The 19,262-nt window shown below is 34.5% G+C and overlaps 1 protein-coding gene across 1 annotated transcript in view; it reads left to right on the top strand.

Annotated features, from left to right (window-relative positions):
- wdr70 (WD repeat domain 70) overlaps positions 1-19,262 on the top strand; it is a 94,696-nt gene that overhangs the window by 28,703 nt on the left and 46,731 nt on the right. The window contains exon 10 of the mRNA XM_079600094.1: positions 15,746-15,920. Within this exon, the coding sequence (XP_079456220.1) occupies positions 15,746-15,920 (175 nt within the window). The remainder of the gene's footprint in view (positions 1-15,745; positions 15,921-19,262) is intronic.

Raw genomic sequence — 19,262 nt, 5'->3', positions numbered from 1 at the left:
TCCGTACGTCCAGACGCTAACCGTGCGTCGCCGTTTACATCGGGATATTGCCAATTGATTACAAATTCCATGTATATAGGAGTAACTCTCTCTGCTCACGCATGTAAACGAGTTATTCTGAATGTTTCAGAAACCCAAATAGTGACCTAAACCCGACCTTAACCCGAATATTGACAGCTTGTAGAGATAACTACACATAAGCTTCATAAATTCATCAACTAACCATTCAGAAATGTCCTGTTGCTTCTACATGTTGTCACTTCTTGAGTCTTTACATCTTTGTCTGACTCCGTTTTGAACATAAAAGGCTGAAAGTTTTCAGAAATTTTCAGTGTCATTTGTACCATCACATACCCTACAGTACCGTTCAACTGTTTGGGGTTTGCAAGATTTCTAATGTTTTTGAAATAAGTCTCCTATGCTCACCAAAGTTGCATTTATTTCATAAAAAATACAGTACAAATTTTGAAATATTTTTGCAATGTAAAACAGCTGTTTTCTATTTTAATATATTTTAAAGTATAATTTATTCCTGTGATCAAAGGTGAATTTCCAGCATCATTACTCCAGTCTTCAGTGTCACATGATCCTTCAGAAATCAGTATAATATGATCTGATGCTCAAGACACATTTATGATTATTATCAATTTATTATCAGCATTTTTTTTCCTCCAAATGAATTTACTCTAATTTTTAATCAATTTAATGCATCCTTGCTGAAAAAAAGCCTTACTGACCCCAAACTTTTGAACAATAGTGCATAAATATGAAAATATACATAACAATTTAAAACAATCTTTAATTTTTAAATGTTCCATAAGCGTAATTTTCTGCACCTCCACAGAAGAAATATACATATATGAAAACTGTTCTGAAGTCAAGGCGATATTCTCATCTCACGGTTTACTGGTGTCGGATGATGATGAATCGCGGTGACCTCTGTGTGACCTCTCCACTGCATTGTTCTTTTTACCCATAATGCGCTCGGAGCCGAATGCCACAGATTCCCATCATGCCACGAGCAGGTTTCTGGCTCCGCACGAGGAGCTCTGGAGATCTGCCACCTGTTCACAGACTATTCACTCACATTGAAAATTCTCCATCATGTTATTGCTATAATATTTTAGTTTCTGGTGCAGAATAAACACCGCAGGAGCTGTAACGGCGCGGCCGATCAGTTTTAATACGTGTGTGTGAATTTGTGGCAGCGATGTGTGTACGAGTAAGTCATAAAATTTATATTTGTTTAAAGAGGTGATGGTGAGATGTGGCCGGGTTCTGTCGTGTCCGTGGCAGAGTCCCAGCGAGCGCTATAGCAGAAGGACTTTATTTATAACGGTTTTTAAGATCTGAGCTGTGTTTTCAGGAGTGCACTCGTTTGTTTCGGCTGTTGTCCTGAAGAAGGATTAGGGAAAATCCCATATGCTCGGGATCTTTCCTAAATTGCTGGTCTTATCTGAGTTAATGAACCTCGGGGGGTTTTGGCCAAACCTCTAAGTTTTAGGCTTGTAAAACACATCTCTTCTGTGATTGGATAAGACCTCGCTGCTCACCATCATCATCTTCACTCATTAGTTCCAATTAAAAAAAAAAAAAAAAAGTTTTTCATCTGACAGTTATTGTCTTGAAATGTATTTCTGATGACAGTGAATTTATTAAAAAAAACTTTAGAGATTAAACTTTATGGTGCTATAAATGTTTCTAAATTCCTCTTTAAAGAAACACTGCTAAAAATATTACAGTAAAATGTATACATTATATTATATTTGTTTATTAATTTAATATCTTTATTGATTTATAATTTATATTACTTATGCATTTTATTCATTAATTATTGATTTATACATTTCACATCTTTATTGATTGAAATATTTATTAATTTATTTATTTATAATTAATTTTATGCATTTTATTTATTTATATATATCACATCTTTATTGATTGAAATCTCTATGAATTTAATGATTTATAATTTATTTTACTTATGCATTTTATTGATTTATTAATGATTTATACATTTCACATCTTTATTGATTGAAATCTCTTGTTTATTTATTTATAATAAAATTTGTATAAGCTATAAATACTATTTATTATAATATAACATTTTATATACATTTGAATAATGACAAACTGTAAGTATACTGTAGCTGCACTTCTAAAAAATAAAGCATTTTTATTGAAGATAATATACATTTCACATCTTTATTGATTGAAATCTTTATTTATCTATAATTTTATGCATTTTAATGATTTATTTAATGCTTTGTTTATATATTTCTCATCTTTATTTATATTATGTATAATAAAATGTTTATGAACTATAAAGATATTTAATATAATATAACATTTTATATAATTTTTTTTTAAACTATTTTTTAGCATACTGTAGCTGCACTAAAAAAATATTTAAGTAAAAAAAAATTAAAGTAAAATTTTATTTTAATAGTAATCCCTTCTAACGAAAAATAATGAATTACTCTAATGCATTACACCCTCATTTTTGGTATGAAATGTTGTGATATGCCTGTCCTTCCCCGTGCTGAACTCGGTCTGTGAAGGGTGTTCATGGTTTAGAGCTGTTGGTTTGGGATCCGTGTGGCCGTGGACATGTCGGGGCGTCCCGTGGGATATGCATCAGGTTCATGAACAGTGCATTCCTCTTCACAGAGCAAGTCTTCCATGTCTCCGTCACAAGCGTGCTCTTGAATGGGCCCCTGTTGTCCACCGGAGCAGACCGAGTTGAACCATTAAGACGATTCAGATACACTGATCAGCGTGAGGGCGATTAATTGCTCCGAGCCTCTGAAAGCTCATTAAGAGTCTCGGCTCCGATGGAGAGCGTCCCGTCCCTTCAGCTCCGGCTTTCACCATCGAGCGCTCTCGGCCCCGGACATAAGACAAGACTAGCTCTTCATAATCAGTGATGTGTTACCACACACACACACACACACTAACTCTGACACACGCACACACTCTCACACACACACACACACACACACACACTAACTCTTACTCGAACTCATACACACACACTAACTCTTACTCGAACTCATACACGTACACACACAAACACACACACACACACACACACATACTGTTACTCGAACTCATACACACTCATACACACACACACACACTCTTACTCGAACTCACACACACACACACACACTCTTACTCAAACTCATACACACACACACACACACTCTTACTCTAACTCATACACACACACTAACTCTTACTCGAACTCATACACGTACACACACAAACACACACACACACACATACTGTTACTCGAACTCATACACACTCATACACACACACACACACTCTTACTCGAACTCACACGCACACATACACACTCTTACTCTAACTCATACACACACACTAACTCTTACTCGAACTCATACACATACACACACACACACACACACATACTGTTACTCGAACTCATACACACTCATACACACACACACTCTTACTCGAACTCACACACACACACACACACACACACACACTCTTACTCAAACTCATACACACACACACACTCTAACACACACACGCGCACACACACTAACTCTGACATGCACACACTCACTATCTCTCTCACACACTCACACTCTCACACACACACACACACACACACTCACACATATTCGAACTCTCAGACACACACACACGCGCGCACACACACTCTCTAACTCTCACAAACACACTAACACACACACACTCACTATCTCACACACACACACACACACACTCACTATCTCACACTAACACACACACACACACACACACACACAAACTCATACACACACACTCACTCTCACACACACTCTCACACACACTCACACATATTCTAACTATCAGACACACACACACGCGCGCACACACACACTAACACACACACAGACACACACACTAACACACACACACACTCACTATCTCACACACACTAACACACACACACACTCTTACTCAAACTCATACACACACACACACACACACACACACACACACACAGGCTCTTGGGGCCTCACAACTTTCTTTTAAATCAGCCTTTCTCCCATGCATCTGGGGAAGTTGTCCGCTTGTCATGTCCCGAACACACTCCCGCCGGAGGCTCCGCTCTGACTGTGCGGGTGGCGTGAGGTGAGAGGCCCCGTAGCGAGCGCTAGGGGCCCGGCGGCGTGTTTCTGCTCTCTGTCTGAGCTGGTTTAGAACGGTTAGTCTGTGTCAGGGATTCCCAAACGTCTTTGTCAGCCGAACCCCACAGATGTAAAACTCTCGAAGCTCCCGCTGAGATTTTAAGTCGCACACATTCCCCTGTTCACGGTTCTCTGATCGGAAGTGTTTTATTTTCAGTGTGTAGTGGAGTTTAAAGTGGACTCTAACCTCTCTTTAGTTGCCTATACAATAGTGTCTCAGAGTCCATTATATGCACACCAATCACATGGAATAATGTGGTAATAATGATTATTATTATTATGGTTTAATTCTAATCACAAAAAGACATACATTTTTTAACTGTATTCACAGATAATTTAAAGCAGCACCCGGACCCGGAGAGAATTCAATCCGGATCCGCCTCCATTTCGTATTTCAAGAGCACTAATTGTGTGTAAGGGATTAAAAGTGTGGATTTCCTACTTTGATAAACGCTTGTTAAAATAATTTGTTCCGTTTTTTTTTAATGTCTTTTTGGAGATGGTCCGAAATGAAAGCGAAGGCGAGATATTTAAAGTTTTCCTCCGTGATATTGTTGTCATGACATCCAGTGAGCGTATGAAGTTTGATGTAACCGGGCGACACGTCACCGCAGTGAGCGCTAGGATGGGTGAGGATGTCAGTTTTAGGGGGAAAAAAGTTGACGAAGGAAATATAGTTTTCAAATATGATTGCAGTGGACTGAGATCCAGCACAAAGCCGTTCTGTTTGATTTGTAACGAGACAGTGAGTTGTGAAGAGAAATGTCAAACGCCACTATGGGTCTGTTTACACCTGGCCACCAGTGATGCGCGGGTTGATCCAAAATGAGCGGTTACCCGCGGTTACGAGTCATCCAAAAATATTTTTAATTCATCGGCATATTTTAATATTCATAGTAGGCTTAACAGTAATATAATATTCTGATATAAGATATAAAGTGACCAGACGTCCAAAATCAAAATATGTGATGTAGGATATAAGGTATTTTATAAATCACACACTATAAATATGATAAAGAAGCAAAAACAGATAGTTGCAGTAAAGTAAGATATTTTAAGAAGTTGAAGAAACAATAATGATTTGTGACACACACACACTCGATTTGCGCATCGCCGTCATGTGTGTATTACAGGTAACGTTATTACATTGCTTCCTGATATCACGTGCGTAAACACAAATAACCTATATTTATATATATGTATACTACAGGGCCGTTGAATGCTTGTATCTGATAACCGTGAAGCTCTTGTAATTATTACTTTACCCAACCTCTCCATGCCGGGTGATGCAGTAAACATAGCCTAGCTAACGTTAGCTGGCTACGAGTTCAGTACAGTAATATCAAAGATCTTTGCTCCTTCTCAATTATCTGGTAATATTCTATTCACAAAATACAACCAATAGTACGGTAATGTTAAAATGTACTTGTGAAAAGTAATCCCGGGCCGATCCGCCGATTAGAACAGGAAAATGCTCCACAGTGCTCTGGAATCTAACTGCTGCTAAGCAACGAAACTAGGAGTACGACCGGTTTAAGATGGCGGCCGTATTTCTCAGTGCCCAGCGGCCAATAGGGCATCTAGTCTCGATATAATATCTATGCGTTGAACTGAGCAATGCCATTGTGCCATTTTAATAGGCTACTTTTAAACACATATAGCTCAGTAATGTCAGTTTTATGTATTTTCTGAGAGGGGGCGGGGGGGATTTTTGTTGGGAAAGTCGGGGGAGAGACGCACACTTCGATTAGACTGGATAAACACATGCAGCATCTTAATTGTTAAGAAAATGAAACAAATAAATGAATAAATCAAGCCTTTATTACATAACAATAGGCGATATCATACAGCATTCAGAGAAATGCTGCGCCCGCGCCCCTAGTTCCTCCGTCTACGGCCCAATGACGCTACGATGAACATTTATAGCTACTTTTAAAAAATGCGGGTCAGGAAGCGGGTCGGGTACAATTATTATTATTTATTTTATTTTATTTTTTGCGGTCCGAGTTGCGGGCGGGTGCGGGTTGTTTATACATTGACCCGCGCATCACTGCTGGCCACCTCATGCGTTTCTGTGATCGGATCTATCCAACCGTGAAAAGACCTGCCCTCCGAAACGCATTCGAGACGGATTTAAATCCGATTGCTCAAACCACATCAGGAGGAGATCTGGGCCGCTTTCCAGACGAAACTGGACAAGTGTAAACTAGGGCTGTAACGATTTACGATATTAAACCGAAATCGCGACACTCAGATCCACGAACCTGTGTCGCGGTGTGAGAAGGCAGATCGCGATCGACACACCCCTTCCCAGACTTCTCTTTCTCGTCCAGAATAGATCCTAGGGCTGTGACGGGGTCCTTTACATATTAGGTATGGGAATTTCAAGCAAAAATAATATTCGAAGATCGCTGGGTATCATTTGATTATTATTCAAAAATCGCACCTCTCCCCCACACGCACACACACACACACACACACACACACACACACACAAGCAAACACCAGAGCAAGTGAGCAAAGCGCGCGGTGTCTGCTTGTATGTGTGTGTGTGTGTGTGTGGCACCGGCGCGCGCGTGAACTGGAGCTCACCTCATAAACGAATCGAAACTTAGAAAGCTTGAAATACTTTTACTTGATTTAACGTTAATTCAAAACATAAAGAAATGGCGGCTTAGGCTAATTCGTAGGAAGTGTGCAGTTCTCTATATAGGCGCGTTCACTTTGTGGCAAGCGTTATTCCTGCGCTTGAGATGCGGGTCATGCGGAATAGGCAATATATTATTTGTGGTTTACAGCACAGACAGTAAGCCTCGGTTACCTCAGAATAATTTTTAACATGCTCGAATCATCTCCACAATGGAGTATAGTTCTGTTTGTTTTTCAAAAGTATTTTGTTACAAGAAAACAGAGTTATAGCTTTAGCTATTTATTTATTTATTTGGCTTTTAAAATCCTCCCTCCTCGCAAGAATCGCGGTTTGTATCGAATCGTGGGTCAGAAATCGGGATACGAACCGAATCGTGGGTTTGCTGTATCGTTACAGCCCTAGTGTAAACGCATCTGGTTGTTGAAACCACATATGTAAATTTTACTCCTCACAAAAATGCAAAAAAATAAATGTGTGAGAGCGTGTGCTATATGTCATGCTATAGCCCGACGCTACTGCAGTACACATCGCCGCAGCCGAGCATCTGTTCATCAAGCCAACGTGCAAACTATCACAAATCAAAGTGAAAGTAAGTCGCAGACGCTTAACACACAATCATCATTATTAAAAGTAGAGAGCCGAAATTATCTTACCAGGGCTTTCTTATTGCGGTCTCTGATTTAAAAAAATAAAATAAAATGCTGACGCTTAAACTAAGTGTTTTGCCAATTTTGCATAATGTATTTTTAAATGCAAAAGGCACTTTATTAAAAAAAAAAAATTGTGTTGTTTTGTTATGCATGTTTATTAAAAACAAGTTTTGTAATAACCAATTATTTCCGGACCTTTGACATTGATGAAAATTCAGATTTGGATCTTTGAATGTAGACTTTGAGAACCCCTGATTTAAAGTGTATTTATTTATACATGTTTTTATTATTATTTAAAATGTTAATATTCACTTACATTTTATATAAAATTAAAGAAATATTTTATTTATTTTTAACTTTCTTAAAAAAAAAACTTTTATTAATTAATTTATTCATGAATTAATTTTTTTTATGGATGCAAGTCATGGAATTGAATTGAAATTTACTTATTAATTAGTAGTTTACTATCCTGCCCCATCCCTAACTGGGATTGTATGAATCCATATTTGAATGGCAAATTCACTTTAGGAGAAGCGTGTCACTTTTGTCTACATGTCAGTTCATAAATGTATATGATGTGTTTTTTCTGCTTCATAAATCACAGCCATTGCTAATTGCAGACGTCAGTGTTAATGCTTCAAACTCGCCGCACGTCATCGGAAAATATTTCCCGGGCTGTTTACCTCTCATGTTCGGATGCATCCGTTCTGGGATGTCTTTGCAACGATAGGCATGAGTTACCATGACGACCTGATTTCTTTATGGCACGTGAGTGCTGATGTCATGGTCTGGAATATGATTTCTGTGTAAATATGACAGAGGAAGCCGGTGCTGCGTCTGCCATCCAACAATTATATATTAACTTTATCTTTAATATTAAAAACAATGTTGATGGGTACACTAGCGTTCAGAAGAAATGAATACCTTTATTCAGCGAGGACGCATTCAATGAATCAAAAGTGACAGTGAAGACATTTAAAATGTTGCAAAAGATTATATTTCAAATAAATGCTGTTCTCTGATGATGTGGGCGGGGCAACCTGTCACTCACGTGAGATCCACCAATAGCAAACCACAATCATCCAGTCAATTCCCCTCGGACTAACTCAAGCCCCGCCCACATTTGTTCTTGTTTGAGAAGCAGTTTTACTCATGAACACATCACTCGTACAACAATCAGTGAGCTGAATCTGACATTCAATGATGTATGTCAGTTAGTGTTGCACACCTACTACGAGGAATATTCCCATTATTATCCATGAGGATCTGATGGAAGCTTGTTTCCGCCACAGAATAAAACATTTTAAAAGACAATTGTGTCTTTTTATCTCACAATTGAGTGTTTACATCTCGCAATGTAACATATTGTGAGACATAAACTCATAATTGCGTTTTATAAAGTTAGAATTGCATTTTATAAAGTCAGAATTGCTTTATAAAGTCAGAATTGCGAGACAAAGTCAGAATTGCGTTTTATAAAGTCAGAATTGCATTTTATAAAGTCAGAATTGCTTTATAAAGTCAGAATTGCGAGACAAAGTCAGAATTGCGTTTTATAAAGTCAGAATTGCATTTTATAAAGTCAGAATTGCTTTATAAAGTCAGAATTGCGAGACAAAGTCAGAATTGCGTTTAAAGTCAGAATTGCGTTATAAAGTCAGAATTGCGTTATAAAGTCAGAATTGCGAGACAAACTCAGAATTGTGTTTATAAAGTCAGAATCGCAAGACAAACTCAGAATTGCGTTTATAAACTCAGAATTGCTTTATAAAGTCAGAATTGCAAGACAAACTCAGAATTGTGTTTATAAATTCAGAATTGCTTTATAAAGTCAGGATTGCAAGACAAAGTCAGAATTGCGTTATAAAGTCAGAATTGCGAGACAAACTCAGAATTGCGTTATAAAGTCAGAATTGCAAGACAAACTCAGAATTGCGTTTATAAAGTCAGAATTGCAAGACAAAGTCAGAATTGCGTTATAAAGTCAGAATTGCAAGACAAACTCAGAATTGCGTTTATAAAGTCAGAATTGCGTTATAAAGTCAGAATTTCGAGACAAACTCAGAATTGCGTTTATAAACTCAGAATTGCTTTATAAAGTCAGAATTGCAAGACAAACTCAGAATTGTGTTTATAAATTCAGAATTGCTTTATAAAGTCAGAATTGCAAGACAAAGTCAGAATTGCGTTATAAAGTCAGAATTGCGAGACAAACTCAGAATTGCGTTTATAAAGTCAGAATTTCGAGACAAAGTCAGAATTGCGTTTAAAGTCAGAATTGCGTTATAAAGTCAGAATTGCGAGACAAAGTCAGAATTGCAAGACAAACTCAGAATTGCGTTTATAAAGTCAGAATTGCGTTTAAAGTCAGAATTGCGTTTATAAAGTCAGAATTGCAAGACAAACTCAGAATTGTGTTTATAAATTCAGAATTGCTTTATAAAGTCAGGATTGCAAGACAAAGTCAGAATTGCGTCATAAAGTCAGAATTGCAAGACAAAGTCAGAATTGCGTTATAAAGTCAGAATTGCGAGACAAACTCAGAATTGCGTTATAAAGTCAGAATTGCAAGACAAACTCAGAATTGCGTTTATAAAGTCAGAATTGCAAGACAGTCAGAATTGCGTTATAAAGTCAGAATTGCAAGACAAACTCAGAATTGCGTTATAAAGTCAGAATTGCAAGACAAACTCAGAATTGCATTTATAAAGTCAGAATTGCGTTATAAAGTCAGAATTGCGAGACAAACTCAGAATTGCGTTATAAAGTCAGAATTTCGAGACAAACTCAGAATTGCGTTTATAAAGTCAGAATTGCTTTATAAAGTCAGAATTGCAAGACAAACTCAGAATTGCGTTATAAAGTCAGAATTGCAAGAAATAAACTCAGAATTGTGTTTTATAAAGTCAGAATTGCGAGACAAACTCAGAATTGCGTTATAAAGTCAGAATTGCAAGAAATAAACTCAGAATTGTGTTTTATAAAGTCAGAATTGCGAGATATAAAGTTGTATTTCTCGCAATTCTGACTTTTTAACACGTACTTGCGACTATATCACGCAATTCTGAGATAAGTCAGAATTGTGAGAGAAAAAGTTGCAATTACCTTTTTAATTTTTTTATTCTGTGGCTTCCATATAATTTCTAATTGAACAAAACTATCAATATCCTATTGATATGTCTCCTGTTTATGTGCTGAATACCTCTTGAACGGCTGCACTAAGCATCCGTAGTTCATTAAGAAACGCATCTGGCCAGCTGTGAAACCCGTGGTCTCCATGTGCAGACGAGTTGGTTTATGTTCGTGATGTTCATCTGGTGTTTTTTTAATCTGCTCTTTGTCATGTGACGAGTTCCCCATCCTCGGACAGACAGACGGGCGGGTTCGTCTGACATGTGTTTGGCCTAGACCCGGCGTCTTGTCTAAACACAGTGAGTGTGTCTCTGCTGGAATCCACTATCCAGGTTATCTGTGTGTTTATGCGTGACCTTTGACCCCTGAGGTCACAGCTGGTCAGGGCAGGACATGATCCTGTTGGTTCTGTCTCCATCTAAACATCTTTGACCTCTCCTGGTCGCGTCTCACCTCGACGGGCCGACTGAAGACATGAGGAATAAAGTGAGATGGACGTTTCCGATGACAGAGCTCTTCTCCATCACTTCAGGAAACGTCATCATCTCACAGGCGTCAGCAAACCCGCACTTTAGATCTCACAGGAAATTATACATGAAATATTTGATATTTACGTTTTTATATTTTTATGAATATATTTACCATTACAATTATTTATATGCACTTATATAATTATTATATTATATAATTTATTATTATTGTATATTATTGTAATTTATATTATTACACATTTATTAATTGCCTTAATATTTCTGAATGTATTAATTATATATTATATAATACTAATTTATATTATATATTTTATTATTTATTTTATTTATACATTTATATAATTATTATATGATGATAATTTATACAATGTATATATATATATTTTTTAAACTAATTTATTAATTATATATTTAAATAATTATAATATTACACATTTTTTATGTTTTAATTTTTATATGACATTTTTCACATACATTTTAATACTTATTTCCCGTGTTATTGCATACTTGAATATTGTTAATTTGTGAGTCACTTTTGATAAAAAATGTCCATTTTATTTTTTTCTAATTTTATATATATATATATATTATTTATAATAGGTAATTTAGTAGTATATATATTTGTATATGTGTGTATATGTGTAAATAAATTGTAAATGTTAAATTATTCTGTGTGTGTGTATATATATATATATATATATATATATATACTACTAAATTACCTATTATAAATATATATATATATATATTATATAAAATTAGAAGAAAATAAATAAATAAATTTTTATCAAAAGTGACTTACAAATTATCAATATTTAAGTATGCAATAACACGAGAAATAAGTATTAAAATGTATGTGAAAAATGTTATAGAAAAATTAAAACATAATTTTTTTAAAATAATATTATAATTATTTAAATATATAATCAATAAATTATTTAAAAAATATATATATATTCAGAAAACAGAGTATAAATTATATAAACACAGTATAATTTAACATTTATAATTTATTTATATGTAAATGTAAATATACTGTGTGTGTGTGTGTGTGTGTATATATATATATATATATATATATATATATAGACACACACACAGTATATTTTAACATTTATAGTTTATTTATACTATATATTTATATACAGTGTAAATATACCGAATGCATATATATATATAAATGTGTTTTATTCTGAGACTGTGACTGACATGAAAGTTGTTTGCATGTGCCGTCCTGAAGCGGTTATCTGAACTACAGCAGCGGCTCTGCATGTAATCGGGTCTGAAGACACTGAACAACTGCATTATCATGTTGTCGGCCTTCGCTTGACCTCTGACCTCCGCTCTACACCTTCGCCGTGACCGTGGTGTGTGTTGAGGCGGTGTGTTATCTGGGAATCGCATTACTCGTTCCTCTGGCTCGTGTGTGTGTGTGTGTTTCGCTGTGTCCCGCTCAACAGCTGTAATGTGTTCAGCAGATGTCGGGAAGAAAATTGTGATTTCATGGATCCTGAAATCTGCCAGTCCCGCTGATGTGCTGTCCTCTCCCGCGCCTCTGCGCTCGGGCCTGGAGAACGCTCTCGTGTGTCCCTCTCAGAGTCCAGTCGCTCCTATATTAATACTGCGCATAATCTGCCTCTGGAATCTGATTGGATGAAGTGCTTTTGAATTCTGTATTAATTCATTAATGATTAATTTATAGATTTATTTTTGTTTGAATCTGTTAGTGGCCCGTATAAGCATCCATTCATTCATTCATTCATTCATTCATTCTAATGATAATTCACATTCATTCTAATGATAATTCACATTCATTCATTCATTCTAATGATAATTCACATTCATTCTAATGATAATTCACATTCATTCTAATGATAATTCACATTCATTCAAATAATTCACATTCATTCTAATGATAATTCACATTCATTCAAATAATTCACATTCATTCTAATGATAATTCACATTCATTCATTCATTCTAATGATAATTCACATTCATTCATTCATTCTAATGATAATTCACATTCATTCATTCATTCTAATGATAATTCACATTCATTCATTCATTCTAATGATAATTCACATTCATTCTAATGATAATTCACATTCATTCTAATGATAATTCACATTCATTCAAATAATTCACATTCATTCTAATGATAATTCACATTCATTCATTCATTCTAATGATAATTCACATTCATTCATTCATTCTAATGATAATTCACTTTCATTCATTCATTCAAATGATAATTCACATTCTTTCATTCATTCTAATGATAATTCACATTCATTCAAATGATAATTCACATTCATTCTAATAATAATTCACAATCATTCATTCATTCTAATGATAATTCACATTCATTCTAATAATAATTCACAATCATTCATTCATTCTAATGATAATTCACATTCATTCTAATGATAATTCACATTCATTCATTCATTCTAATGATAATTCACATTCATTCTAATGATAATTCACATTCATTCTAATGATAATTCACATTCATTCAAATAATTCACATTCATTCTAATGATAATTCACATTCATTCATTCTAATGATAATTCACATTCATTCAAATAATTCACATTCATTCTAATAATTCACATTCATTCATTCATTCTAATGATAATTCACATTCATTCTAATGATAATTCACATTCATTCATTCTAATGATAATTCACATTCATTCTAATAATTCACATTCATTCTAATAATTCACATTCATTCATTCATTCTAATGATAATTCACATTCATTCATTCATTCTAATGATAATTCACATTCATTCATTCTAATGATAATTCACATTCATTCATTCTAATGATAATTCACATTCATTCATTCATTCTAATGATAATTCACATTCATTCATTCTAATGATAATTCACATTCATTCTAATGATAATTCACATTCATTCATTCTAATGATAATTCACATTCATTCAAATAATTCACATTCATTCTAATGATAATTCACATTCATTCTAATGGTAATTCACATTCATTCTAATGATAATTCACATTCATTCTAATGATAATTCACATTCATTCTAATGATAATTCACATTCATTCTAATGATAATTCACATTCATTCATTCATTCTAATGATAATTCACTTTCATTCATTCATTCAAATGATAATTCACATTCATTCATTCATTCATTCTAATGATAATTCACATTCATTCATTCATTCAAATGATAATTCACATTCATTCTAATAATAATTCACAATCATTCATTCATTCTAATGATAATTCACATTCATTCTAATAATAATTCACAATCATTCATTCATTCTAATGATAATTCACATTCATTCATTCTAATGATAATTCACATTCATTCATTCATTCTAATGATAATTCACATTCATTCATTCTAATGATAATTCACATTCATTCTAATGATAATTCACATTCATTCATTCATTCTTATGATAATTCACATTCATTCTTATGATAATTCACATTCATTCTAATTATCTGATCAATAAGTAATAATTGTCTGATATCTTGTCTAATAAATCAATAATGATTATTTGATAAATATTTATTTCATATGATTTTTTTATTTTGTCTAATAAATCAATAATGAATTATTTGATAAATATTTATATCACAGAATTGCATTTATTTATTATTATTTTTAATGTTCTGATGCAGGATCTTGGCCTTTTCTCTCTCGATGAACGAGTGATTCCTCTCTCGTCTCTCAGCCGCTCTTAAACTTAATTTTCTACACTTTTCTTCACTTTTAATGACTATTTGCATGATTTACTGCTGAAATGTTTCTACAGCACAGACACACAACACACCAGACACCTTTACTGTGAAAATGACGGCAAGCATCCTGAATTATCTGTTCATGTTTTTAAAATTAGGAAAATTATTGCCATTTTTTGGCACCTTCTTTATTGAGTGCCAGTAAAGTGCTTTAGTTTGGAAAGCTGAACTCGTTGACGTCTTTACTAGTGTGTCACAGCTGTGTATGAGGATCAGCACTGGGGTTTATTTTTTTTTATACTTTATTTTTACTGAAAATATTATATTATTTGATTTAATGCAAATTGAATGGGTTTATCAGTTTTTAAATATAATTGAATACCCTTTTATTATTAATATTAACCCTGTAATATTAATTGTGTGTGTGTGTGTGTGTGTGTGTGTGTGTGTGTGTGTGTGTGTGTGTGTGTGTGTGTGTGTGTGTGTGTGTGTGTGTGAACTTTTTAAGGGCATTGTTGTTTACTTTATGATGATGATCATATGGTGTCCAGTGTAAAATCTAAAATAACTTTTTTTTGTTTTATTTTACATCAAAATGAAAACTCTCAAACTAAAAGTATTATAATCTTCGTTTGCAATTCATTTAATTCTTTTTGTTATTGTTAATGAGAATTAATGAGCCAAAATGTAAAAAAATTAAATAATTTTAAAATCTAACATTTGTAATTAATTGTATTATTAGATTTTTTTATTATTTGATTTGTTTTGATTATTTTGTCTTTTTTTTTATATTTGATTTATTTTATATTTGATCTGATGTGATAATTTTTTGATATTTGATTGATCTGATCTGATGTGATTTGTGTTGTTCTCAGGACTGTGCGGACCTGGGATCTGAGCTCCGAGAAGAAGCACAAGTCGGTGTTCAAGCCTCGATCTCTGCAGGGCAAGAAAGTGACGCCGACGTGCTGCACGTACAGCCGGGACGGAAAACTCATCGCCGCCGGCTGCCAGGACGGCACCATCCAGATCTGGGACAGAAACTTAAGCGTAAGTGTGTCGTCTCCCAACATCTGTGGCTGAAAGCTGTAGTTCACCCAAAGATGAAATCACCCCAATCACCCACTCACGTATATGACATGTATATGATGATAAAAGTGCATCTATCCATCATAAAAGTGCATCTATCCATCATAAAAGTGCATCTATCCATCATAAAAGTGCATCTATCCATGATTGAAGGATCCTTTTATGATGGATAGATGCACTTTTATGATGGATAGATGCACTTTTATGATGGATAGATGCACTTTTATGATGGATAGATGCACTTTTATGATGGACAGATGCACTTTTATGATGGATAGATGCACTTTTATGATGGACAGATGCACTTTTATGATGGATAGATGCACTTTTATGATGGACAGATGCACTTTTATGATGGACAGATGCACTTTTATGATGGATAAATGCACTTTTAGATGCACTTTTATGATGGATAGATGCACTTTTATGATGGATAGATGCACTTTTATGATGGATAGATGCACTTTTATGATGATAGATGCACTTTTATGATGGATAGATGCACTTTTATGATGGATAGATGCACTTTTATGATGGATAGATGCACTTTTATGATGGATAGATGCACTTTTATGATGGATAGATGCACTTTTATGATGGACAGATGCACTTTTATGATGGATAGATGCACTTTTATGATGGACAGATGCACTTTTATGATGGATAGATGCACTTTTATGATGGACAGATGCACTTTTATGATGGATAGATGCACTTTTATGATGGACAGATGCACTTTTATGATGGATAAATGCACTTTTAGATGCACTTTTATGATGGATAGATGCACTTTTATGATGGATAGATGCACTTTTATGATGATAGATGCACTTTTATGATGGACAGATGCACTTTTATGATGGATAGATGCACTTTTATGATGGATAGATGCACTTTTATGATGGATAGATGCACTTTTATGATGGATAGATGCACTTTTATAATGGACAGATGCACTTTTATGATGGATAGATGCACTTTTATGATGGACAGATGCACTTTTATGATGGATAGATGCACTTTTATGATGGACAGATGCACTTTTATGATGGACAGATGCACTTTTATGATGGACAGATGCACTTTTATGATGGACAGATGCACTTTTATGATGGACAGATGCACTTTTATGATGGATAGATGCACTTTTATAATGGATAGATGCACTTTTATGATGGATAGATGCACTTTTATGATGGATAGATGCACTTTTATGGACTTCAAAACATAAACGGCCATTCACTGCCATTATAAAGCTTGGAAGAGCCAGGACATTTTTTTAATATAACTCAGATTGTATTCGTCTGAAAGAAGAATGTCATACACACCTAGGATGACTCGAGTGTGAGTAAATCATGGGGTAATTTCATCTTCGGGTGAACTACACCTTTAATAGTAATCTTTACGCTGCATCATTAGTGTGAGTAAGACATGGGCCGGCCGGATCTGAGATGGGCAATAAAGATCTGCTGCTCAGTGTCAGGCCAGACCTAGCGTGCGGTCCCTGTACGCCTGACCGTCCCGGATGCTGGGGGTCAGAGGTCATCAGAGACACTGACCAGGTCTTCAGTGTGTGTGTGTGTGTGTGTGTGTGTGGAGTATTACAGCGTTTACTGCGGCTCTGGGCTGTGAATGAGCAGCGTGGGTGTCCCCGGTCTCGGCTCTCGTCTGAATGGGGCAGAAGGGGGTGATTGAGTCTGGACGCTGGTCTCATGACTGATTTGCTGGTGTTTGTTTGGTCGGTCAGGGCATCAGGCGTGTGTGTGTGTGTGTGTGTGTGTGTGTGTGTGTGTGTGTGTGTGTGTGTGTGTGTGTGTGTGTGTGTGTGTGTGTGTGTGTGTGTGTGTGTGTGTGTGGTCCTGAGATGGGCGCGAGTGAAGACACTTAGTTCGTTCTGGGAAACTATGGGAAGCTGTTATGTGTCACATCATTTAACCCTGTAAAGCCTGACGTACGAGTAATAATCAGAATATTGTTTTATTTTTGTTTTATTTTAATTTTTTTCATTTAGATTTTCATTACATTTCAATTTATTTCATTTTTATTTCATTTCATATACCAACTGTATAATCAGTTGTATTAAAAGTGTCTTATCTTTTTTTATAATTAAAAACACAATTATTATTATTTTCTATTTTCCATTATATATTTATATTATTATACATATATTATTTACTTTAGTATTATAAACCATTTGATGGTTATGCCATTTTATTTTATTTATTGTTTTTTGCAGACATTAAAAAAAAAAAAGATCTATGAGTATTATGAGCTACATTTTGCAATTCTTTGCACTCTTGTGTTTATAGTTTTAAAAACAATTAATGGGAATTATTGGATCAAATTGCAAAACAAAAAAAACATAAATGGCAAGATCATCTCCAGTATTTTCAGAGAGAGAGATGGAGAGATTATATATATATTATATATATATATATATATATATATATATATATATATATATATATATATATATATATATACATATATATATATATTATAATATATATGAGAGAGAGAGAGAGAGAGAGAGAGAGAGAGAGACACAGAGTGAGAGAGAGCGAGAGAGAGAGAGAGAGAGACACAGAGTGAGAGAGAGCGAGAGAGAGAGAGAGAGAGAGAGAGAGAGACACAGAGTGAGAGAGAGAGAGAGAGAGAGAGAGAGAGAGAGAGAGAGAGAGAGAGAGAGAGAGAGTGAGAGACACAGAGTGAGAGAGAGAGAGAGAGAGAGAGAGAGAGAGAGAGAGCGAGAGACATTCACAGCTCAGTGTTTTACTGTATGCTCAGAGCTGAAGACCTTTAGAAACTCTTCCGAAAGCAATTGTAAAAGATTGAGTAGGTGTTGTTGAAGTTTTAGTCCTTTCCCATGACGTGAAGACTTGATGGATGTTGTTGCCACATTCTTCTCAAACTTCATTCCCAACAAGCGTGTAAAGTTTACAGCAGAGCTCCTCGACTGAACGAGTCTCAGATCTACTACACCGAGTACCGCAGCAGGACTTAATACAGCAATACATGTGCTTTTATATTATATTATATTATATTATATTATATTATATTATATTATATTATATGAAATTATATGAAATTATATTATATTATATTATATTATATTATATTATATTATATTATATTATATTGTATTGTATTGTATTATATTATATTATATTATATTATATTATATTATATTATATTATGCACCAATAAACATGATACAAAAACAAATATTAAATAATAATATATATATATATATATATATATATATATATATATATAAAGAATTGTGTATGTGTGTGTATATAT

The sequence above is a fragment of the Phoxinus phoxinus genome (genome assembly GCF_949152265.1).
Source record: "Phoxinus phoxinus genome assembly, chromosome: 23".
Classification (NCBI taxonomy): Eukaryota; Metazoa; Chordata; class Actinopteri; order Cypriniformes; family Leuciscidae; genus Phoxinus; species Phoxinus phoxinus.
Note: the sequence above shows the minus strand (reverse complement) of the source record. Positions and strands in the feature narration are given on the sequence as shown.